The sequence below is a fragment of the Anoplophora glabripennis genome, unplaced genomic scaffold (genome assembly GCF_000390285.2).
Source record: "Anoplophora glabripennis isolate ALB-LARVAE unplaced genomic scaffold, Agla_2.0 scaffold187, whole genome shotgun sequence".
In the NCBI taxonomy this organism is placed as follows: Eukaryota; Metazoa; Arthropoda; class Insecta; order Coleoptera; family Cerambycidae; genus Anoplophora; species Anoplophora glabripennis.
The window spans coordinates 841,799-868,032 of record NW_019416381.1 but is presented as its reverse complement, the minus strand read 5'-3'; the positions used below and the strand labels follow the sequence as shown (position 1 = coordinate 868,032).

Here is a 26,234-nt window from a genome sequence, read left to right as displayed (position 1 = left end):
CGTCACATTAAAAAAAATAACTACACATTTTTAGTATTAGTATTATCAATCAATAAAATAAAAATCAACACTAATATTTTAAATAAACAGTATCAACTAATAATGTAAGAAAGTCAACATTAACATTTCAAAAAATCCTAAATTGATATTTGTAATCACATTAAAATAATATTACAGTAACTGCTCAAAGTTACTTCCTTGTTCTTAAACGCAAGCATTAGTTCTTCGAAAATGAAAATGAATTTTATCCAATAATTGTGCATTACCTCTCATAACACTAATTTCATGTTGTATTCTTTCACATTATGTTTTCTGTATTTACTGAAAAGTTATAAACTGTGGACCGCGACGCTTCCCAAAGGAAATAATTACATGGGTTTAGGTCCGGAGATCGAGGTGGCCATTTTAAAGGGACATTATTTCCTATACCTATCCACCTGTTAGTATAGTAACCTGTAATAACTGGTCTTTTAATATTCTATTAACGGAACTTTTTGAAAGCCAATCTCTGCCGCTAAAGGCCTTTTATTTACTTACGGAATTTCTTTCCAAAATTTGTTCGTCGAGCTGAATAGTTCCGGCCGTACATTATCCACGGTTTAATGTTACAGTTAAAAGTTGTGATTTGGAATTCTTCGATTAGGAAAACTCAGCATATGTTCGAATAGTAGCACAACAATTTCCTTCACAATACCCCAAAACTAAACATATCAGTTTGTTCAGCAAAAGTATAAATTGCAGTAAAAAACAAAGTAAACTAAAATTAAATCACAGCTTAGCTTGACACTGAACCTTTTAATTATTGTTATGAATTTGTTTCTTTGTTATATGGCACCTCGTACTAGACTGTTTTATTTATCTTAAACTAATTTTATATTATAAATATATAAATTTTACTCGAAATCCATAAACGATATCAAAATTTTGTAAGAGGCAAAAAATCTTCTAAAATAGTGCTTATTTTTAAAAATACAAATTCTATCGTCATTGACGAACACACAAAACTCCTGTATATGTATTATTACCAAATTCTATATTTACATTGCCCTTATATAAAAAACTATGTATACCAAATTTGAAGTTTCTAAGAAAAACGGTTTTCAAATTGTTTGATAAAAACTAGGTTATGTGTTCTATATTTTATATCTCAGTAGGCGTGCATTTTTGTAAACTATTCAACTTACCGATTCCAGATTTCGTGTGAGTTATTAGACAGTGATAAGGAATGAGAGGATGCTATGCCAAAACGTTTATAAATGTTTAATTCAAAAGTCATAAATAAACTTATTCTGTTTATAACTTTTGATCTAATCAATATGTTTTGACGCTCGAGGGCTAGTTTTGTAGGTCTTTTGAAGACGAAAAAAAGTACTTTACTGTTTTCTCGTGGAAATGAACGGAAAAAAGTTATAAGCGAANTATATGGCACCTCGTATTAGACTGTTCTAATTATCTTAAACTGATTTTATATTATTTAATGTGTAAAATATATAAATTTTACTCGAAATCCATAAACGATATCAAAATTTTGTAAGAGGCAAAAAATCTTCTAAAATAGTGCTTATTTTTAAAAATACAAATTCTATCGTCATTGACGTACACACAAAAAAATTAAGGGAAAGCCAGTGGCGCACAGGCACTAGAAAGAGAACATCCTGTATACGTATTCTCACCAAATTCTATACTTACATTGCCCTTATATAAAAAAAATATGTATACCATTGAAGTTTCTAAGAAAAACAGTTTTCAAATTATTTGAAAAAAAAAATATATCTCAGTAGACGTGCATTTTTGTATACAGGTAACTTAGGCTAAATAGTCTTATTTTCATCCAAGGAACCTGTGATCAAGCGTTGTCCATCCTTTTCAGGGACACCCTGTATATAAAAACTTATATACAAATTTCTATATCCTCTGGGAACTGCAAAATCTAAATTTATTTAAATACTTGGAATGATTTATGACAACGAGTTTCATGAGAGCAACAATAAAAATAAAAAACATATTCTATCAATACTTGTATTTTACCTAATATTTTTTAATTTTATTTGTTTCAGAACTTAGTTCTATCAATTTTTTTTTTTGTAAATTCAAATGATTTTTTTATATAGTTTTGTTTTTAAATTAATTTAGGGATGAATGGAATAAACGAAAAATAAAAACCAACTAAATTTAATAGGTATGTATTTTTAAGATCTGGTTATTCTACATAGTAACAGTCATTTATTAATAGGATAAAAATATAATTAATTAGTTAATAAATCATACACACATAGCCGTCAAACCCATAAAAGCCTTTACGCTAAAATTTAAAAGCAATTCGTGACATAAGTTAAGAAACCATTAAATTGAACAAGATCGCTTAACAAAGTAGGTGAGTTACTTCTCTAATCTAGGTTAAAGACATAAGACTTAAGCATTAATAACATCGTCTCTAATTAGTTGTATAAATATTATTATTCTCCGATAATCGTTATTTGCTATTAAAAATTTTAAAAACCTCACAAATTTGCGCTATTCGAGACAGTTTAATTAATTTCAGATTTCTATTGACCTAAACTTATAGCAGTATGTAACGCTGTTGTGACTATAGTTCAGATCTACATGCTGATTTTCACAACTTTCCAGCGTAGGTTGGATTTTTCGATGTGGAAGTGGCTTGCTTCTATACTGGATTTTCCCACTGAAAGTAGATTTATTTTATTATACTACCTTTTAAAATTTCGAAAAGTGAAAGTCAAGTAAAAAGTTACAATAATCCATAAAAATTATAGAGTAAGCATTACCACAATTATGTATGTGAATGTAAGAACGTACTAGAAACTTTTAAATGATAGATATGCAGAAACAAAGATGGTATGACGCAAGTATAACAAAATTGATGAAAAAAGCAACAGCAACAATAGTAAGGTGAATAATCAATTTGTGCTTATTAAGTATTTGGAAATTTATCATAACTAGACATCGGAAACTTTGTGGTGACAGTCAGATAAATAAATAGTAGTAAATTATATTATGCTAGTAGGCGGCAATACCTGGTGTAGTAGCACAATACGCTAAATCTGTGGTCCAGTCGTGTGCCGCTCTATACTCACAATACACAATGATACTGAATGCCATAAAACACGTGCCATACACTCGACCAAGCAAAACGTCAAACTCGAGTGAGTTTGACGTTTTGCTCCCACACCCACAAACGACAATAAAATACAAGGCCAACGTCTCAGCAAAAAAACCTAGATTGTTCACCGGCACTCCAAGCGCACAAGGCAGGCATTAGGGTGCCGCTAAATACGCATCGAATAAATTGATCGATGCGAAGCTTCAGATCAGATGTAGACATATAAGTACATATTATTGAACAATGACGCGGATAGTGGGATCACTAAAATGTAAAGTTCTTAATAAAGTAGCATATATTAAAAACTTCGGCTATTTTAAATATGCGCCTGTGACCTCGATAAATGTCGAACGGTTATTTTCGTTTTTAAAATGGAGAAACAGTACACTTATAGGAAAATCACAGTAGACATGCTGACCTATGACAAGCAAATTTCCCCAAATTTGTTCTAGTAATGAATGGGGCAACTTTTACTCGCATGAATAATTTCCAAAACAAACAAGTTATTTGGCAAACAAATTTTCAACAAAAATTTTCTCTACATGTTTGCGTTGATATTATTAACGGTATATTTACCGACTCTTTTATATTTCCAAACCAAATGACTGGTTTAGACTATACAGTGTAGGAAAGTACCGATGGTCTATCAGAAGTTACGTGAGAGCGATAAAGTAAGCCATAGAAATCCATGTGATAGACAAGGATGGCTACAATGAAGGCGTCTAATCGTCAACGCCCATTTCGCCCTTCCACAAATAAGAAGTGGATCTTATTTGTGGAAGGGCAAAACGGGCGGTGACAAAGAGAAGCCTTCATTATAGCCATCCTTCTCTATCGCATGGATTTCTATGGCTTACTTTATCGCTCTCACGTAACTTCAGATAGACCATCGGTACTTTCCTACCCTGTATATACCTTTCACAGAATAACTTGTTTGAATTATTTAAAGATGCGCCCTTAAATATAAGACAAATCCATTAATTTTTACACAACAGTATTCTACCTCATTTTAAACGTAAAATGTGGAATTATCTAGGTAATAAATTTTCCAGCAGGTGGGTAGACCGCAAATAGACTAATATTGTGTCCGCCAAGATTGCCAGTTTGTAATTCGTCTGATATTCAAGTGGGGTTATAGTTTATTGCATAAAACTAAAGTGAACACAGTGAAAATGTTCTTTTTTAACAGCGTACAACGTATTATGGATTTATCTAAATTAAAAGATTTCGTTGTATCTTCATTATGTTTGAGTTTTCACGAAAATGATATTTGAAAAATTAAAAACTTTCTTTTCTTTTCCAATATAGAAAACATCCCTTATACAAATTTTCTTTGAAACCAATGACAAATCTACGAAACCTATTGAGGTAAATCTAAATTTAGAGGTTCAAAAAATAATTACAGGATGAAATTTAGTTTTAAATAATACATCATTAAAATTCAACAAATTCAATCATTAGTAAAATCTAGTTATTAATACTAATCTTTAAATCTGACACAAAAAAAAATTGAAGGAATTTTTATCGGGTAAACGAAACTTCCACTTTTTGTCTACATCTACATTTTCTTTAGAGGTAATCCTAAATGAACAGCTCCAGAAAAATAATTACATTCGATGTGGGAAAGTTTACAATAAATAAAGCCAATTTTATTGAAATACAGAGAATTATAATGATATTTATGACACTGCCCAACCGAAACCATTTATAGGACAATAATTTAAAAGAATATAAACAATATAATGTTATATCCTAGAGATAATGTTGTACAAAATGTAAAATGAATAAAAATGTATCAGCGAAGATAAATTACTTCAAGAGAAAATCAACATCAATCTGTTTAGTAATATTTAACAAAGTTGACAACCTACAAGCATTTATATCACAATAATTAGAGATGTTATTAAAATTAGACATCATCGGAACTTTAAGTAATGTTAATATAGTAAGCGGAGGGACATTTAAATGTTATTGCGTGACGAGAATTCAATCTGGGTAAATAAAAATGAATCTGAGAAAGTAACAATGGACATCAGTACGAACTTAAAATTCAATATTTAGTAAGATCTAGTTAACATTAACTTAAAAAACCTGTACTTTGTTTTTAAATCTACCAAAACCAGTTTGCACAAATTCTAAAAATTAATAATTATACTATAGGCAAAATTAGGCAGTAGAATTTAAAGCTAACAAAAAAAAAACGATAAATTCTTATTACAGACTAACAAAAATAATGCCGCAATACGAGATTAGCTTCAACCGTTCGTTACAAAAACATACATAGGAAAGTCGTTTCAGCGTCCCGACGTCTCTGCGTCTGCATGAAATGTAACCCTTTAGTGTTTAAATTCTCGAAAACCTCTGAAAGCATCTATTATAAATACATTTTATATGCGTGAGCCGTTGCCTCAGAATGACTTTCGCATTCACATAGGTATATTGTTGGCTTTGTTATCATGCGGATGTTGCGTAATTAATTACTAACAGATGGTAGTGATTTGTGGACAATTTAATTTGTTGCTTTTTAATAAATAATGTGTACGCCTATGTCCCGCGGCTCAATTCTGACAGCCCCAATTATAAATGATATTTAGCACTGAACAAGTCAAATCGCAAAAGACTATTTATTAAAAATGATATTATATCGCTGTAAGTGGATTAATAACTCCGTACTTAAACTCTTTTTAGTAAAATAAAAGCAACTGCAGACTTACGGGACTTTTCTCACAGAATTCGCCAGTGTACCGTCCCTTTCTGACATAATCGCAGACACATTGGCCACAGTCGCAGATTCCGTGGCCAGAACATATGACGTTATTATCCGAACCTGGAGGGTAACAGTTGGCTGTGGATGTTTGGCAGGCGCAGTTGGAACCCATCCATCCGTCCTTGCAGAGGCATTTGCCACATTCGCAAGTTCCATGGTCACCGCAGAGTTTACCATTATATCGTTCACATGAAAAATTATCGCACTCGCAGAAGGAACCATAAATTTTCTGGAAAACAATTTTTTTGTTGGTACATTTTCACAATTTGTTATTTGACTGTTTTGGAACCTCTGATTATTTGAGCATTTGAAACATTAAAGTCGAAAATTCCAAGGCAAAGGTGCATATTATTAATTTCTATAAATAAATATTCAATTGCTGGTTTACCTAACAATTTTCTAACAATTTGAAAATTTTTAGCCTTGAATCCAGTGACCGCCAAACACTTTTTCAAAAAAGAATTCTTGCTAAAAATCACCTACCTCATTGTCGTTTCTGCGTATTTCGCATTCACAGCGTCCGCAAAAGCACTGTCCTCTGCCGGAACATTCGCGACCAGTGGGGTTCCTGGGATTAGTAGTACAGTCCATTATGCTGTAGGTTTCTTCAAAGCTACATTCACATCTCGGTCCAAAAGCTCCAGATGTACATTCGCAGATGCCACATTTGTATGTACCGCGATGCGAACAAAATGAAGAATTCTGCTTGTAGTCCTAAAAAGAAATAATTTGAAATAAAAAAAAATCATTCTAGAACTAATATACATTGTATCCTGGTTTTTCGCAGTCACATTCACACAACATCTCCAAGTCGATGATTAAACTTTCATCTATACCGACTGGGTAAATGCTGATTGTTTGGAATTGGTCTGCACGGTTTTTGGGACACTTGAGTACTTCAATATCAATTTTGAAATGAATGAGATCTCCAACCTAAAAAAGAAAATAGGAATTCAGACACAAAAACTGGAAGGAAAATCGTTTTCTTACCCTTATATTTTCACATTTGTTAGTATTCACCAAAGCACCAGTGGAGTTCAAACACCGACTGTAGAATTTAAGGTTGACGTCACTTGAAGCATTGTGTTTCATTTCGACGGTTGAAGAGAACTGATTATATTGCTCCTTTATGAGTTCTACGATATTGGAAGTGTCATCTTCCAGTTTACCAACGGACGCCCCTTCTATATTCCTAGCGAGCTGCTCATAAAAACTAATAGTGCTGTTGGTAATAGCAAAGATTACGTTGATATTATTCTTTTTTACACTGAGATTTATCTGTTCGATGGAAGGATAGTCTTGGTAAGATGACCGAGTGTAATAACCTTCGTGCGATAAGTGACAGCTGCCATCATTTGGTTTAACTTCATCACCCAGCTACAAAAAAGTCGCGCAATGAGAAAGAAGATTACAAAACTCTTTTATGTCGCGCTTCTACCTTTCCATCTCCGGCAAAGTGAAAACTGGCGTCTGTAGAAAATACAAGAAATTTTCCAGCCTTGTCTCTCCAACCTATTTGATCCTTACATACTATAGCTTGCATAATGGCATCGAAACCTCTTTCTGAGATATCTACAGTTCCAGAAACGTTAGCTTGCTTCACCATGTGCTATTGAAAAAAGTTAGGACCTGTGATACTGCAATGAAGAATTTTAAAATGTTTTATAACTACTGTTTGTCATTTTCCAAGTGTTTGGTATCTCAATGTCATCAGTATAAAACATTTTAAAATAGTTATTTTCCTAACAGTGCGCAGTGTTATTTTTCCGCAAGCAAATACAGTTAGTTTAATAAGTTTTTGCGTGCGGAAATGGCACTCTACGCATGTGTTAGGAACAAAACTTTTCCTACAAACTTCATATCAGAATCTAGAATTTTCCAAGATGGTGAGGAACGACGGAAACTATGTTCTATATACTGCTGTTCAATTATAGATATGCAGTTATTTCCGAAGGCATTTTACCGAATGAATTTATTCCAACACATTGAGTATTGCATGCTCCTTGTCTATAGTGCACAAAAGAACGCCTGTGCGGAGTGCATGTTTTCGCATGCATATTTATGATAGAGTTGTAAATAATGTCCCTTATTTGTTTCATTGGATACTACAAAGATTCTTGAAGCATTGTTTTTACTGTCAGGGATTTTGACAACTTAAATTTCTTTCATTCTCTATGTGATCGTCTTACAAAGTTCATCGTGCCTACAAGCACCGGCCAACCCAAAAATGGTAGCGAGTTTTATTAGAAGGTAAACTTCACATTTGTCAAAAATTTTAGCCTTTTTCGGACGGTATCCCACATTTTGCTTTTTAAAAACGATGTTAAACTTAAATCTAAGTTTTGGCTGAAATGATGGCAAAATAGGCTAGGAACACCACCCCCTTGATACTATTTGTCCCATTGTTGCGGCACCAGTATTCAAAATGTTTAATTGATAATATTGTTTAATAATAATTATTATATACAATAAATTAAGTTCAAATTAATTATTATTATTAAATACATCCTAAGGAACTTGGCCACTATAACTTAAAAGTTACGAATCCTAAACTTGCTATAAATGTTTCTAAGGTACCAATTCTTCAAAAACTGTATTACAAATTTTTAGGTAATATTATTCAAAGAAAAGTTCAAATTCTTCATGCACAAGTACAAATTGATTATGTAAATGTGTAGAATTGCCTCATTTTTCAACATTAATTTTGAACAAATTAAATATAAAATAAAGTGTGTTATGTCAAATACCTAACCTAACCTAACATACTTAAATAATAATATGATAATTTTGCCACTTGTACATATTTTGGAGCATATGGGACAAGCAATAAGCAGCAATAAACAATTTTATTTGATCCGTTTTTTCTACTTCATATGTTTATTCCCGTTAAAGCCAAAGCAATTCTCTATTATTGAAATGCGTAACGTATATTAATAACAGACTTGTTACTTGTACCAATAAGTTGTTAATAAGCAGTTAAGTTTGTTAATGGATTTTCTCATGCAGGCCGAGAAAAATTAGTTGATAACATAGTCACATGTTTGACGCCGTAAGATGCTGCACCACTCTGACACTGATATATTAAAATATAACTATTTAATAGAACCTAACATCTACGAGGGTGGTCTGAAAAGTTTCCGACTTCAACATGAAGATGGCAGCACTCGTAAATAAAAACTAGTGAATTTCGTTGTTCATCTATTGACAGTTACTCACCAAAGTTTCAGTCATTTTGGACGCGTAGTTGTTATGTAACAGTCGTTTGAGTGAGTTGATGTGTTTTTATGAAAATGGACAAAATCGAGTATCGAGCTGTCATTAAATATTTGTTTTTGAAAGGCAATACGTCTACGCAAATCAAAGATGAGTTGGATTCTGTGTATGGGGACTCTGCACCATCATTTACCACAGTGAAATTTTGGGCAGCTGAATTTAAACGTATCCGTAAGAGCTTGGAAGACGATGAACGTTCGGGACGTCCAAAAACTGCAACTGCCGACGAAAACATCGCCAAAGTTCACCAAATGGTGCTAGATGACCGCCGAATTAAAGTGAGAGAGATAGCAGAGGATATGAACATGTCAAAAGAACGCGTTTATCACATATTAAATCAACATTTCAACATGAGAAAGCTGTCCTCGCGTTGGGTGCCGCGTTTGCTCACGTTAGACCAAAAACGTGTTCGAATGAACTGTAGATGAAACTTGAATACAATATTATACGCCCGAAACAAAAATACTGTCCAAACAGTGGACTGCAAAGGGGGAACCGGCTCCAAAAAAAAAGCAAAAACTGTTTTTTCGGCTGGGAAAGTGATGGCGACTGTTTTTTGGGATAGTCATGGAGTTATTTTAATCGATTATCTTCAAAAAGGAAAAACCATTACAGGAGCATACTACGCATCATTACTTGACAAGCTGAAGGCAGAACTTGCGGAAAACGGCCACATTTGCAGAAAAAGACACCAAGACAACGCACCGTCTCACACCTCAGCGGTCACCATAGCGAAAATCCACGAATTACGGTTTGAATTGCTTGACCATCCGCCTTACTCACCGGATCTAGCCCCAAGCGACTTCTTTTTGTTCCCTCATCTAAAAATTGCGCTCGGTGAACAGAGATTTTCGTCAAATGAAGAGGCAATCACCTTCGTGAACAATTATTTTGCAGAGAAAAACGCCGAGTACTATTTGGACGGGTTACAGAGATGGGAGCATCGCTGGGAGAAGTGTGTAGAGTTATAAGGAGACTATGTTGAAAAATTTAAAAAAAAATTTGAAAAAATGCCTTGTATCTTTGTTAGGTCGGAAACTTTTCAGACCACCCGGTTCCACTATCGTAATACTAGTCCCGAGTGTCGAAAATTCACCACACTTACCATTCGGAACTGCAAAGCCGGAAAAAACGCATGAAATTAAATCCATCCTCACTGGAGTCGAGGATGACGTCCCAAAAGACCTACGCCCCAGCGCGGCGGGAAATTGAAAATTTCAACTATTTTTCCAAAATTCTGTCGTCACGCTCCTTCCAGAACGAATTTCGGAAACAAAAATTTTCCGAATTTTATGAAATTCGGACTTAATAGAAGTCAACCCTCTGTCCATCATCAATCTAGTCAATTCAAAAGAGTATCGAAATCCTAAGATGTCGAAAACTAATGACGCTGAATCCAGTCAGGGCTAAGGGAGCCGCCTTAAACCGAAGCCAGCAAGAGAACCCACCCGCGGAGAAAGTATCGACAGATATATAACCAGGGACGGAATCCAGGCCAGTGTTAGTACACAATCAAAATTGTTTGATTTCTGTATTGTATAACTTTACGCTTTTGTACATGAACATTATTGTCTATTTTTATGCCCGAAATAATAAATCAAATATAAAAATTTTCTTTAAAATTTTTGAGTTTTCAAAAAATCACAAACTCGAGTAAGATTTTCTCTACAAAAAATCACAAACCCCAGATAGATTCCAAAAAATCACTCTTGCAAGCCCTTTAGCTCCGCTCTTCAAGCAATCCGCTTAGGTCCGTCGTCCAATTAGATCTAAAATCAAACTTTGTAGTGCCTAACCCACACAAAAGACCATAGATTCTTAGAACTTGAAGTACTTGATAAAATACTGAGATTTTGTAGAATCAGTGCTAAAAAAACTGTACAGGGTTAGTCGAAACCCTAGAACTTGAACTCATACAGGGTCAGTTGAAACCCTGCTTGAACTAACAAAGCAAGTGAAGTGCAACATCCTGTGTCTTGAATCAAATTAGAGCGTAGACCATCTACCTTAGCAGACCAACAACCTCACCATCAATGGAGGACGAGCGAAGGTCTCAGAGCCGTCTACCCCTGTCAGCTCTTCGGTGTATCGTCAAGGAAGAGGCGCAGGAGCCAACTGGAAACCCCCTTATAGGCAGGAGACTAACCTCCCAGCACCATTGATGAAGAAGGAGCCAGATTGTTCCATCCGACACTTTCCAAATTCTATAGGGTGAGCGTGAAAGGCTTCTGCCCTAAAGAGTCACGCTGCGTGGCGCGACTCAGTTCGATTCGCCACCACCCGAAGACGTACCGGCAAATCAACCCGATTCGGTAGCCAATCGCGTTATTCCACGACACCACCGCACCGTCAGTGGGATACAAACAAACCGCATCTGCAACTTATTGCTGTCTTTATTTAAGCATACTGTATTTTTGTCAACAAAACAAGACATAATGCCAGAACTTTTTAAAATTTCACTACCGAGATTTTGTAAAACGGTTATGAGGAGATACTGGCAATAAAAAATAAATTGAATAATTTTCTCTGTTCACTTTACTTTTAAGTTTTGGCCTTGTATCAAAATAGAAGTAGCAACTATTAAACTCAAAATAGAATATATTGATTTCAGCGCAACTGATTTACTTTGCTATAAAATTTAATTTTTTTAAGGACGTATATAAAAAGATCAAGATCTTACTCTTCTACTTATGCACATGCCATCTCACTACACCGAAATCTATACAAATTATTAATATTAATCATACCAATTCCATCATTCCAGAACACATGCGTATCTCAAAATGTATACAAGATATACAAGAAGAGTCTAAGTAACACCCAGACAGACACATCAAATATTTTCTTTATACATAAGTATATAAAATGCATTATTTTTAAGCAAGTTTCTAAGTCACAGCAACTACATCGGACACTATTGAAATAAAAATATGGAACAAAATAAAAAAATAAGTTCAACAGTGTGTCCGATTTGCTTTACTTTGTGAGCTACATGAATTTGAAATTTAAATGTAAAAAGTAATAATCAAATTTGTTGCGTTACGTCTCGGCGCGCTACGCATTGGTCAAGTGTGCTCTGACGACATTTGCAAGGTAAAATGGCCTTTCCCAAATCGTCGCATTCCATCCCCGAAAACGTTTACCACAACTTTTCATGCACTCAGAGAAACTGGTTCACTTCCAAGTGTTCGCATTCACTACGAACGGGTAAGTCAGCAGAGTGTTGTAGAAGAAGAGAATATCCTTGCTATGGCCGAGCGTAATCCCGGTGTTAGTACACGACGGATATCCACGCCTTTAGTGATTCCCAATACCAGGGTATGGAGAACATTAAACAAGAATCTGTTGTATCCATACCATCTACAGCGTGTTCAACATCTGGAGCCAGAAGATTTCCCTAGGCGGGTAGAATTTTGTCAGTGGTTGAATAATAATAGGAATTTGTATCGCTACATCTTATTTACGGATGAGTCACAATTTACCAGAGACGGTATCAACAACACCCATAACATGCATCAATGGTCGGACGTCAATCCTCATGCCACCGTAGAAAGTAATTTTCAACGTAGATTTAGCGTTAATGTGTGGTGTGAAATGTTATACGATCAACTTATAGGGCCATTTATTATTAAAGGTCGTCTTAATGGACCAAAGTATCTACAATTTTTAGAGGAAGAACTCCCGCGATTGCTTGAAGATGTACCTCTGGCAAGACGATTAAGAATGTGCTTGCAACATGATGGAGCTCCACCTCATATTTCCCGAATTGTCACTGCTCATAAATGAGCATTACTCTGGTCGCTGGATCGGTCGAGGTGGGCCACACATTTGGCCAGCTAGGTCTCCAGACCTCAATCCGTTAGATTACAACATGTGGGGTTGGATGAAGGATTTGGTTTATCAAGAGAAAGTGGAAACACGCGAAGCTCTAATCCAAGGAATTGTTAATGCTGCAACGCAAATAAAAGAAAAGCACGCGAATATTAGAAATGCAACGCGAGCAATTCACAGGCGTGCTGACAAATGTATTGAAGTAGGAGGTGGGATTTTCGAAAACCTTAAATTAAGAATGTATGTATCACTATTACCGATGTTCTAAAAATAAAAATGAAAATTAATTTCCATTATTTTTATTTTCAAATTCGTGTAGCTCAATAAGTAAAGCAAATCGGACACATGTTTATATGAACTTTTTTCCTAGAAATAACCCAAGGAACATCCTTTATGAGTGCCGGGAGAACTTTATGAAACACCCGGTATTGTGGTAAGTATTAATACTAAAGACAAAGTTAAACTTGATGTGACTTCAAAGTATCACAAACGACTAAATATAGAAAAAAAATTATTGCGTGTTTTCAACCATGACACAACTATCGAATCATATTTGATATATGTCTTGAAAACTGAATGTATCATCAGTTTTTTGTATTTGTGAAGGTTTCTTAGATACCCTGGAATCCCATAAACTTAACTCAATCTGTACAATGTTTCTAAAATTTCGTTTTTTTTATTTTGGATGAACGAAGAAAAGGCAACCACTGTATATTGAAAGATCCGTTACCATAACGGAATAAATGAATTTTTAACGAAAAAGATGTAGTTGCTCTTCAGAAAGAAACCTTTATATCTAAGAGAATGGGAAGGGAACAGGGCCGTGTTAATGAATAAAATTTGACTAAGGGACTTACTGAAAACATCTGCGTATTATTGCTAAGAGTCATATGGTGGCGAAATCCATAGGGAGTTTCTTGTTCGCAGGAATTGCATAACCTAAAGTAGCCAACAAAAAACTTTAAAAAATACATCACTACGTTCATGACTTCGATCTTTCGGGGACAAATAGTTGTGACTAGAAAATTACAATTCGTTTAAAAACGTGGGTAAACAAAACCGTTTTGCATTGTCAAAATAAACGTATTCCAATGTTATCTGACAAAATAAATGTATATTTCAACGTTATCTGTCAGATAAACATGTTTTAAATGAATAACTAAATTAACTTTATTAACTGCTTGCTTCTACTCTACTACTATAAAAACTATTATAAAATTAATATACTTATATTCAAAACTTTCTGAGCAATTACACATACTCACTTATTACCAACACTGCCCAAGCCCAGCTTGAAATTCGATGTAATATCTTTCACTGTAGTAGCCAGCTGATCACCGAGGGTGTACAGTTTGTTCTTATCGTCCTCCATAGACTTACTAAGGTCCATTAGGTAATAAAGATCAACAGGATAGTCTTCGGCTTGGGAGTAGTACATCCTGACGCTGTATGTTTCTCCTAACAAAGAAAAAAATTAGAGAAGAAAAAAGAAACGAAAAAATTAGATCTACAAGGTTCCAAAACAGAACAGTGAGACTAGAAAAATAAATGTACCATCCACATACTATTTTTCCTCAAGTTCAAGACCAATACTCTTCGAGATATGCAGCATGATTAGTTAAAACCAAGGTGTGGCTATTCTCGGACACCATTTATACTACAGTTTTGAGTTAAAAAATTTGCAACCAAAGCCAAAACGCTGTATAATTTATTCGTTTTCGGAACGTTCAAGACCCAATAATACGGCAATAATTATTGCAGGCAACAGATAATGAAACGTAACGGAGTTTGAGTAGATTTTAGGTTCGCCGGTTAGTCACTAATAGAGTCGTGCCTTTTGCCACTCGAAACTAATAAATTTTCCAAACTTAGCCATCGCTGCTACTTAGAAAAAGGGCATGACAAATTAGAAAGCATTTTGAATAATTTTTGGCCATCTGGTATGCTCGGTACAAGAATAAGGAGGAAAATTGTGACATCTTCAGATCTACCAGAGAAAATAGTAGAGAATGGACGTAGGAATTCCAAAACACCGCCATAATTTGTCATAATGATAAATAGAGGGAGCTAATTGTAAGTTTTCCGGCGGGTTTGCTAGCTGCAGTAGATTAATATAAAATTGACTAGCCCGCCCTCGTACTGCTGTACTAGATTATGACAAAGGAAGGTGTAAAAGTAGGTTTATATGTAAATTCCAGATGTTATGTAATTATCAGTATGAAATGGTAAAATTATTTAGCATTTCTTCGATGTTGTTGACCATTTCGTCACGATTGAAGGACGCCCACTTCTTTGTTCATCATGAACATTCATTCGTCTAGCTTTACACTCGCTACACCACCATAAACAGTTTTGATTTCATTAAAAATCGGGAATGGCGCCTTTCCCTTTGCAAGAAGAAACCGTATTACGGTTACGGTACAAAATGAACATACGAGTACTTACATGCGTAAGTTATTTTGCAGAATTGATCTTTATGGGACATTTAGATCCAAATACCTTTGATAATCAAATTTTGTAATACTGTAAAAATGTTTGTAAATTGTCACATAAATATGATCCATTTAGAAAAACAACTTTATAAACGTTTATTTTGAAAAAAAAAGTTCAAATAAACACTTGAACCGAGAAAAGAGAAATCTAATGCTTCATGTTCTATTCAGAAATGATAATAAATAAAAACAGGGTGGTCCGAATTTTATGCAGGAAACTTCGAGGATAGATAGATCTGTTTAAAATAATAGGAGTTTGCCTTATAAACATAGGTCTGGAACGGCCTCGTTTTAGAGATACAGGGTGTTGAAATTGTTAAAAAAAAATATTTTTTGTTTATATCTCAGGAATCTATTAACCGATCTCAATAAAATTTGGTACAAATAATGTACGATAGTAGGCCTTGCATTCCCTAAAATATGAGCTCTAAAGGATTAACCAGTGGTGTACAACTGGACAGGGGTCACCCCCCCTTTTTATGAAAAAACCTACGCCACTGTATTTTTACAAGTTATTGTAACGGATTTATATTCTAATGCACTAAATACGTAAAAAAGGTAACTTTAATTTTTTCCCTAAGGTTCACCATTTTCAAGTTATTCATACCAATACAATCCCCTTGTGGCAGACACTTCAAATCATAATATTACAAAAATATTTATGTTTATGCTTAAAAGTAAGTGCAATTTGTGAGCACATCAACAAAATTCTTTCCACATCACATTTCCCTGGAGACATTATCTTTACAAATAAAAACAATTTAAATCAAAATAATAAAAATATATTTACCAAGCAACAACAACTAAACAAGAAACAAAATTAACGTTACGTATTTACAGCAATCGTTTACCCACATCGATACATTTCTGACATCTTCTATTAATGGAACTAATTGAAACTAATATCATGTGGTGGTTTTCTTTTAATACATTACACCCGTCTTCTATTCGCTGCAGCAGTTGTGGTCTAGTATCTATTGGAGTAGAGTAAACTTTTCAAGTAGGTCACTCCAAACATAGAAATCCAAGGAGTTTAAATCTGCCGATCTGACTGGCCAAGACACTGGACCCTCTGCACCATTATGGTTGACATTGGCATTTGATCTTCTACCTATCCATCATCTCATATAATTTTCATTAAGCCATTCTTGTATTATTCTCCTAAAATGGGCAGGAGCACCATCCACTTGTATTCAGCTATTTTGTCGTATATTTAACGGAACATCCTCTAATGATTCAAATAGATGGTTTTCTAGAAAGTTTAGAAATGACTTCGAATTTTATGACCTTGTGACCAAATACCCAGATTGTGAAAATTCATTACCCCTCGCCTTGTGAATGTAGCCTCATCGGTCCAAAGTATTTCTAGTAAGAATTCACACAACCATTGATAAAAATTCAAGCGTCTCTCTTGCATCTCCCGGAAGTAAATTTTGCACAGGTTGTAAATGGTACGGATTTCTGCCATCCTTACGTAGCACATTTCAAATTTTCGATTTACTCACCCCAAGTTGCCGAGACGTTCTTCGTGTACTTAGCCGAGGATCGTCGTCAAATGCTTTTCATTCAAAATTTCATTTCTGTGCTTTTCATTCCTTTGTCGTGATTTTCCAAATATTGTTTTAATCCAAAAAGATGAAAGCGATGAGTGTAAAGAATTTTGTTGATGAGCTTACAAATTGCACTTACTTTTAAGCATAAACATAAATATTTTTGTAATATTATGGTTAGCAGTGTCTGCCACAAGGAGATTGTATTGATATGAAAAACTTGAGAACGGTGAACTTTAGGGAAAAAATTCAAGTTACCATTTTTACGTATTTTGTGCATTAGGATATGAATTCGTTACAATAGCTTGTAAAAAATACAGTGGCGTAGGTTTTTTTTTATAAAAAAGGGGGCTGACCCTGTCCAATTGTACACCACGGGTTGAATCTTTAGAGCTCATATTTTAGAGAATACAAGGCCTACTATCATACATTATCTGTACTAAATTTTATTGAAATCGGTTTATGGATTCCGGAGATATAAACAAAAAAATTTTTTTTAACAACTTTAACACCCTGTATCTCTAAAACGAAGCCGTTCCAGAGCTATGTTTATAAGGCAAACACCTACTATTTTAAAAAGATCTATCTGCCCTCAAAGTTTCCTGGATAAAATTCGGATCATCTTGTATAGTAGTTGAAACCCGAAGTTTTCGGGCGTGACGTTGGCACCCCTTATATTCAAAAAATGTACTCACTTGCCCTTAGTTTCAAGCTCAGTCTTTGTGGCGCCACCTGGACGACTCTTTCGTGCTCGGCAGCTCCTCCACTGAATCCTCTGTTTCGGTTAATACTACCTTGCCCCGACCAACTTTTATTATGCCTAAAACTACCCGTCTCTACACCCACCTCAGACTCAGAAGCAGACCGCTTCCTTGTGAGGGCCAAGTTTTTTGTGACGCTGAGCATGTTATCCGGATTTAGGGAGAACTCCTCGCGGCAGAGCTCGTTGGAGATAACGTCAGAGGCCGGCTGGAAGCATCTGGCTCTCCCTTTGTATTCCTGGAAATTATAATCATTTATGGATACACAAAGACAAGTATAGGGACTGTAACAAAAAATGAGAAAATTTGGAACTAGTTTGTGACAACATTAACAAATTAAAAGCACTTACAGGGTCCATGCACCAAGCGCAACCCGGCGTCTGGATGCACTCATGGCACCATGATTTCGATTTACAACGGTCCTGCAATGCAAATCCTTGGTGCATCTGCGCTATCACGATGGCGCTTATCACGCTTAAAATTAAGCAGTTGCTTAAAGTATGTTTCACCGAAGGCAGTTCCATTGTCCTAAAACAGAAGAAGTGTGGGTCATCCCCAACTGCCGGTTTTCAAGATAATCAATTATTTAAATAAAATATAATATAAATATAAATAAATAAAAAGATGACTTAATTACCTACAAGCTAACTTTAAAAAAAAATACTGATAATCAATACATGGAAGTATAATACAAATCGGTAACAGCTTTTTATAAGTAGGCTTTAAGGAGATAAAGAATTGTAACCTTAGGCGGGTCACCCATATTCAAAAGTAATAAATTTTGCTCTGTTCTGTGGGTCTCTGCATCAGAACGAGACCGCCTGCCAGGGATGGGCAGGTAGACAATCGCGACGTAGAAAATACGATTGTCTACGCGTAGACAATGACCTAGATAGACATAATTTGGAAGTGTCGACAATGTAGATAATGTCAACAATGTAGACAATGTCAACAATTAATAAAGGTGTATAATTAAATAAAATATTACTTTATTGTTTAAAAGCTTACGTAATCATAAGATAATGACTTAGTCGCGTCAAAGTAGGCCTAAAAACCCAAAAACCTCGAACTTCGCCGGGACAGGTCCGATTTGGCTGATTTTTTGTGCAAAATGTTCATTGAGACACTACTATCAATGTTGGCCAAAATCTAGATGCCGGGGATCTCATTTTTGTCGGGAATTAAGCCTTTTTAATACATAATTGGCACGCTCTAGTGTTATAAGGCTACCAACTTTATATTTAGGCGGCTTGCGACCCTATGACCCAACCAGGGGGTGGTCAAAAGGGGTCCCGGGGCCAAAATATGAGATTTGATTTGATTTGATATCAGCATATAAAATTGATATGATTTGGCCAGCAGGTATACTGCTTGCACTTTTGGAGTCTATGCCACTTTCTGACCAACCCAGGTGTGGGTGATAGGGGGTCCCAGGGGCCAACAATTGAAATTCTCGTAAAATTCAATTTCCTCATACAAAGTTTGAGTTGTCAGTGCCGCGAGAAACAACTACTCCGAGAGTTATTTGCCCCTACCGGCATTGAATTATACTCGCGACACCTAGTGCAACAGCTAGGATCGTTTGTTAGTTTAACCCACCAGACACAGACCGGTTTCGGACTTATTAGTCCTCATCAGTGTGTCATAGGTGCGACAACCGACAAACGACCCAGCTGTTCTTCGTCGTATCATCACGAAGAGGAAGTACATTGTACGCAGGAGTCAATATATGCTGATATCAAATCAAATCAAATCTTATATTTTGGCCCCCGGGACCCCTTTTGACCACCCCTGGTTCGGTCACAGGGTCGCAAGCCGCCTAAATATAAAGTTGGTAGCCTTATAAGACTAGAGCGTGTCAATTATGTGTGCTGAAATTCAATCCCGCGTGAACATCATATTTTGGACCCCATGGGCCCCTTTTTATACGGCCCTGAAGAGTTAAAAAGGCTTAATTCCCGACAAAAATGAGATCCCCGCCCTTCAAAACCCTCATGACTAAATTTAGCAGCGACTAACTAGGTCAGTATGGGAATGCCATTGGTCATGGCCTCATTTTCCAACAGCATATCTGTATGCTCGGTCAAGGGACAGGAGCGGTGAAATGGCAATAAAGAAACTGACAAGCTAGCTAGGAGTGCATCGGGGCTCAATATTTTTGGACACGGTTCCTCCAGTATGTTTCCGCTGTCAGCACTCGTTGAAATTATTAAGGAAAACACCCATAAATAGTTTATGAAATGGTGAGATGATACAAATTGCTGTCAATTTGCTAAAGAGTTGTTAGAATACTCCAGCAAGAATACAGCCAAAAAATACCTGGTCATGTCTAGGTCAAATCTTTGCCTAGTGACAGGTATTCAAACTGGACATTGCTGGCTAAGGAAGCACCTTCATAACATGAGAAAGTGTGAAACATCTCTTTGTAGGGGTTGTAAATAGGAATACGAGACAGTACTACATGTGCTATGTGAATGCACTGCCATCTCGTTAACAAGAGAGTCCATGTTGGGAGAACGTTGACCTTCTATGGCCTATATTCGAAAGATCCCCCTGAGCAACGCCACCACATTTTTCTCTGTAATAGGTTGTTTAGCGGATCAGGTGCATTGATCTCCTAATGGGAGGAAGTGCAAGGGACCCAATGGGGCCTAAGTGCTGTAGCTTTTTAAGCTGACTTCTGGTAACGTTTAATCCCCGACCTTAGACCTCTGGCAATAATTTTACACTATTTATACAGTTAAAAACTATAAGTACACAAAATTTCAGAGCTGCACTGAAAGATTTTTTTATTAAAATTAGATGCGTTTGACTGACTTCTGGCTGCAGCGCTATGTGATTGTCATCTAGTAAGGAGGGTTTTTATATCAAAATTTTCACTGCACCTTATACTCCAGAAAAATAAGAAAAAATTGAGAGGAAAGGAACTTCTTTAATCCAATATTTTTTTATAGAAAAGTGTAGACTTTGAGGTCACAAAACGTATGTCACACACGCAACCACCAGCAACATACAGCGTTTTGAAATATCGACATATATACAGGGTGTTCATTAAGTATTTGTATACAAATTTTTAAAAGATGAATCTTTGACTAATTTTAAGATAAAAAATTATGAATATGGGTCCGCAACGACTTGGTTCTAGTGATACAGTGTCCAAAAAATTTCTTGCTTGCAGAGGAAGTACGCAGCACGATTTTTGCGAATTTTTATTTTTTTTCAAATTTTCACTAATTTGGTGATAGTAATTTTTAAAGTGATAGCACATGACTCTTTTTCGCTTATTTTTCAAAAATGGTTCAATTTACAAAATTCCAACACAGGTATAACTTGAAACCCATTTTGTTACAAAACAACTGCTTTCAGCGACAAATACTAATTATCTTTTGTACATAAATTTCATTCCAGAATGGGTGTGTTTAGTTAAAAATGATATACAATGCGACACAAAAAAGTTATGGTTATTTAAATCCAGGTACAACACTGTATGTGGCGCCCGCTAACATTAAACAAAAAACTAAGTTAATATTTGAGTTTCTAAACATCAATACATCCAGTTTCCCGAATTTCGTCAAATTGTTACAAAAATATAATCAAAATACCAAACAAAAATTTTTTTTGGACGCTCTATCTCAAGAACCAAACCGTTGCGAACCCATGTTCATATGAAATTTTTATCTTAGGATTAGTCAAAGATGCACCCTTTAAAGTTTGTACAAATACGTAATAAACACCCTGTACACAAAATATGGTTTTCCTCGTTTTTTTACTAATGGCTGCCAGTAACTCAGTGAAGCTTCATTTTTTCTAAAAAAAATTTCAAATAAAAGTTGTTCACAATTAAATTTCCTACAAAATTGCTCCTAGGAAAAATTTCTATTTTCCCAATAGTTTTCCCGTACCTATACTTTAAATGAAGCACATATGTGAAAATTTATGTTTTGGAGCCAAAATAATGGTCAATTCAATTTTAAATAATAAAAGTGAATTAGAGAAAAGAAAATTGGGGAAAATTCTTGGATAATCTTAAGTATGTAGTTTACCTAAGTTTTCATATTCATGAGCACTATTTTTTTTTACTTTGAATATTAAAAAATAATAATTTGTAATATAATGAAACTAAAAACTTAAATTTGATGACAATAGGAAATTAATTTTCTGGAGCAATAAAGGTACTTTCAATAAAATAAATATATCATTATAATTTTTTTTATTTATTTATAATTAAATTATGGACTTCCATATCTAGGTTTCTGGAACATATTAAAAAGCGCATAATTAATTCGTAATGTACACCCTCGAAAACCTATAAAATGATACGTTTCATGCTCATAAGTATTCAAAAAGCGGAAAACCATATAAGATTTTCCAATAATTTTCCACAATTTTCTTTTCACTAGTTCACTTTTGTTATTTAAAAATGAATTGACCATTATATTGCCTCCAAAACATTATTTGTCCTGTAATTGGTGATTTTCACTGTTGGACAAATAATTTAAATAAGTAAATAATCTTTCACATCTGTACATCATTTAAAAAATGTACGGGAAAACTATTGGGAAAGTATCTTTTAATAGGAGCAATTTTGTAGGGAATTTAATTGTGAACAACTTTTATTTGAAACTTTTTTCGAAAAAACCCATCTTCATTGAGATATTGGCAGTTTTTAGTAAAAAAACGCGAAGAATCGTAGGTATCTCGACATTTCAAATCGCTGTGTGTTACTGGTGGTTGCATGTGACATATGTTTTCTGACCTCAGACTACACTTTTCTACAAAAAAATCTCGGTGTAAAAATGTTCACTTATTCCGTCTTTTTATGTCCAAACTTCCTGGACTATTTCCATTTTTAATTTTAGTAGCCAGTTCTCCGTCTATATTATTTTCTTTATAAATTCAGTAGGTATATAAAATGACAAAAGCAGTGAGGTCTCGATTAAAGTTAATATAGATGTCAAAGGTTAAATAGTTATCACGTTATTATTACTCTCAAATTTTCGGATATGAATACGTAGATACAACAACAAAATTGTGTTATGAAGATCACATCACCTTGAAAAGTTATCACAAACGCATTTATCGTATCAAGGTATGACTTTTGCGGTTAAGTGGGTTTTAAAATTCGACCTTTCATCTTGTACGATGATCCACAGAAGATCCACAAAACATGTTTCGAATTTCGGTGAAATTTAGTAAATCCGAAATATTCTAAATTCGAACTCCAAAACAGTCTTAGGGCCAATGCTTATAAAACTGATTTTTAACACCACAACCTTTTAGAGACGCGCCAGCGTAGAACGTGATGTAACGTCAGTCCGAGAACCATGCATCTTAATAACTAGTTTCGAATCATAGCCAGTATATGCTGTGTGCTCCAAATTATTTTCATGATTTGTATTACGTGCAACCATATGTTCATTTATTGTTCATTAAACACAAAATCAACCATAATTTTAAAAATCAAAATAGAATTGTTTCTCCAAAAAAATGAAAACAAGCATAAAGCTGCCATTCCAGATATACCGCCCAGGTTCGTCCACCCTACGGTAAAAATCTTCAGGAATACCAGCTCCTAAAGTTGTCATACACAAGCTCCTAAAGTTTCCATACAGGCACTCTAAGGAGGCCATACACACATAAACTTTAGTGCCCTAGCCCACCATGCCACAGACAGTAGAGTTAGAGTACCATCCTCGACTTCATAAACAAATTGAGCCTGACAGTATGTATCATTTTTACATTATATTTTTACAAATTGTTTACAGAAGTATCAGATTCCATAATTTAAACCAGATACGATGAGTCATTTAGCTATAAATAATACAGGGTGACCGGTAACTACGGGGAAAAAATAAAGGGTTATATAGAGCAGGTCAAATAAGTGCTAGTACTTCATATAAACTTTTTACCTAGGTGCCATTGTTGAAGAGTTATTGTCACTCAAAGTAAGAAGTTGAAAAATGAATATTGCCCATAATTTCTAAAGGGTTACTTTGATTAACTTGAAATTTGGGGGACCAAAGCAACTCATTCAAATGTATCTTTGTAATTTACGCAACTTTGACAAAGCTGTCAAATTTGACATTTCGCCCTCGCAGGCAGATAGCCCTGTTACTTTTTTTCATAAGTCATGAAGTATAGCTTTTTTGTAGAAAAGTAACAGGACTATCTGTCTACTAGGGCGAAATGTCAAATTTGACAGCTCTGTCAAAATTGCGTAAATTTTAGAACATAATTTCGACCGTCCTTGTATAATAAAAAATATTTGATTCAATTTTAAATGTACAAAGATACATTTGAATGAGTTGCTATGATTCCCCAAATTTCAAGTCAATCAAAGTAACCCTTTAGAAATTATGGGCAATATTCTTACTTTGAGTGACAATAACTCCTCAACAATGGCACCTAGGTAAAAAGTTTATATGAAGTACTAGCACTCGTTTGACCTGCTCTATATAACCTTTTACTTTTTCCCCCTAGTTACCGGACACCCTGTATAATATAAGTTTTCCATGGTGATAACCTAACTATCCTGTTTCTTGTGTAAATCCAGTCAACTTGAGACTATAATTTTACAAAGTGTTCACAAAAGTATAATACTCTATAATTTGAACCTAACAGGCTTAGCCGTTTATCCAAAATTAATATGTACAATATTTTTAAGTCGGTCCAGTAAATTTGATGAAGTGTTTATATCAAATGATTACTGAAGTATACGGCACCAAATTTGTGCTGCGATATATCAAATGCCTGTTAGGCGATTGATTATATTTATCCATGGAAAAAAGTTACATACATACATGTACGTCCTTTTCTTTTAAATTATTTCTTATCTGCTACTGGTTATCTTAGTGTAGTGAAAGAAAGTCAAAGATAGGAAAGTATTTGTTGCAGTTACAAAAGCAACCCCACTCCCCGTTTTCGAGGGTGCTGAATCCGAAATTGAGGTACGTGGAATTTCTAACCCTGCGCATCTGTCGCAATTGGCCAAAAACCAGCCCTTTTTTGATTGCGGGCTCCAGTGACGAACATTTTATCCCTCTCCTCCTCGTTTTCAAGGGTGTTGATCACGATTTCGCTCACGAATTTAATTTTATGGATGATTGGGGATAATTTCAAACCGTTCAATGGGGTTGCAGAGGTTGAGGAGTATCATAATTATCATATTCGTGATCAGCACACTTGAAAGCGAGTACAGAGGTTGTTTTTAGGGCGATAACGAAAATTAAGGGTAGTTTTGGATCTTTCGAGGGGGCTGCGACAGTTGGAGAGGTTCGTGATCATCGTATTCGTAATCAACACCTTCGAAAACAGGAGGGTGGGAAGGGGGAGGGTTAGAGAGTCAATCGCTGGAGAAATCAAAAAAGGGGGTGAATACGCAAGGTTAGAAATTCAACGGACCTCAAATTGGGATTCAGCACCCTCGAAAACGTGGAATGTGGTTGGTTTCGTAACGTCTTTCTCAAAATAAGCCAAGTTTTGCATTTTTTCACTACACTGTTTTCCATACCTTCATATTTCAAAATTTGAATGAATACACTTACTCGTTGTACTACTGCACGAAATACAGTATAGACACACACATCCACACTAACTACTGAGACACGAATGATTATTATATTATTTTAGGAAAACAATAATATTATGGGACCCAGTGTTGCCAATCTTTGAAAACGCGGCACGACGCGGACTGCTCCAAATTTCTAGACAAATTGTAGTATAACTTAAAAGAGATTACGACCAAAACAATTCTATTTATATATAGGGAGGAGAAAGATTACAATAAATATATTATACCCAAATATATTCATTGGCAACAAAACAACCAATAAAACAATCTGGGCATTCACAATACATATAAATTTTGTTATAATAAAAACAAAAAGTAGTTGGTTGGCATTATTTTTATACAAATTATCCTTAATTATGTATGACACTAAATAACTACTTAGTTACTACAGCCTCCCAGTTCTTTTACTTTTTATGAAGCCTAGTACTAGCTTCAGATGGTCCAGACAAATCGAAGTCGTAACTTTATACTTCGTTATCAAAATCCACATCTTAAGAATTGTTTTTTCTGCACTTATTATCATACATATTAAATCCATATGTCTAAATGAATTTTAAAATTCTATTCAATAACTTCGACCAGCTTCAACTTTTATATCATAAGCAGTAGGCGGGAATTTGAACTACTAAAATAATAACTGAAGCCACAAACGACACAACTAAAACTTGTACTCATTCTATTATCGAGTTCAGTGGTTTAAAATGAGGTGGTAATAATTGAAATACAACAAAAGTCATCAATCTTATAACATATTTACTGCTTACGTATAAATGATGGTACAAAATGTGAAATTATCGTAAATTTAATCCTAATTATCGATTCACAGGTCAACAATGGTCAAGAAGCAGACACACTAATATGCATTCCCC

At 34.9% G+C, this 26,234-nt stretch overlaps 1 protein-coding gene across 1 annotated transcript; it reads right to left on the bottom strand.

Moving 5' to 3' along the window:
* Positions 1 to 2,167: 2,167 nt before the first annotated feature.
* Positions 2,168 to 25,413, bottom strand: LOC108906734 (integrin beta-PS). The gene is made up of 11 exons (XM_023454356.1): positions 25,340 to 25,413; positions 18,146 to 18,323; positions 17,730 to 18,033; positions 14,258 to 14,450; positions 13,850 to 13,931; positions 7,327 to 7,497; positions 6,879 to 7,265; positions 6,654 to 6,821; positions 6,372 to 6,602; positions 5,836 to 6,117; positions 2,168 to 2,683 (listed from the first exon to the last, which is right to left on the bottom strand). Exons 2-11 carry the CDS (start codon positions 18,317 to 18,319, stop codon positions 2,666 to 2,668), a joined length of 2,010 nt encoding a protein of 669 aa, XP_023310124.1. The 5' UTR covers positions 18,320 to 18,323; positions 25,340 to 25,413; the 3' UTR covers positions 2,168 to 2,665.
* Positions 25,414 to 26,234: the final 821 nt, after the last annotated feature.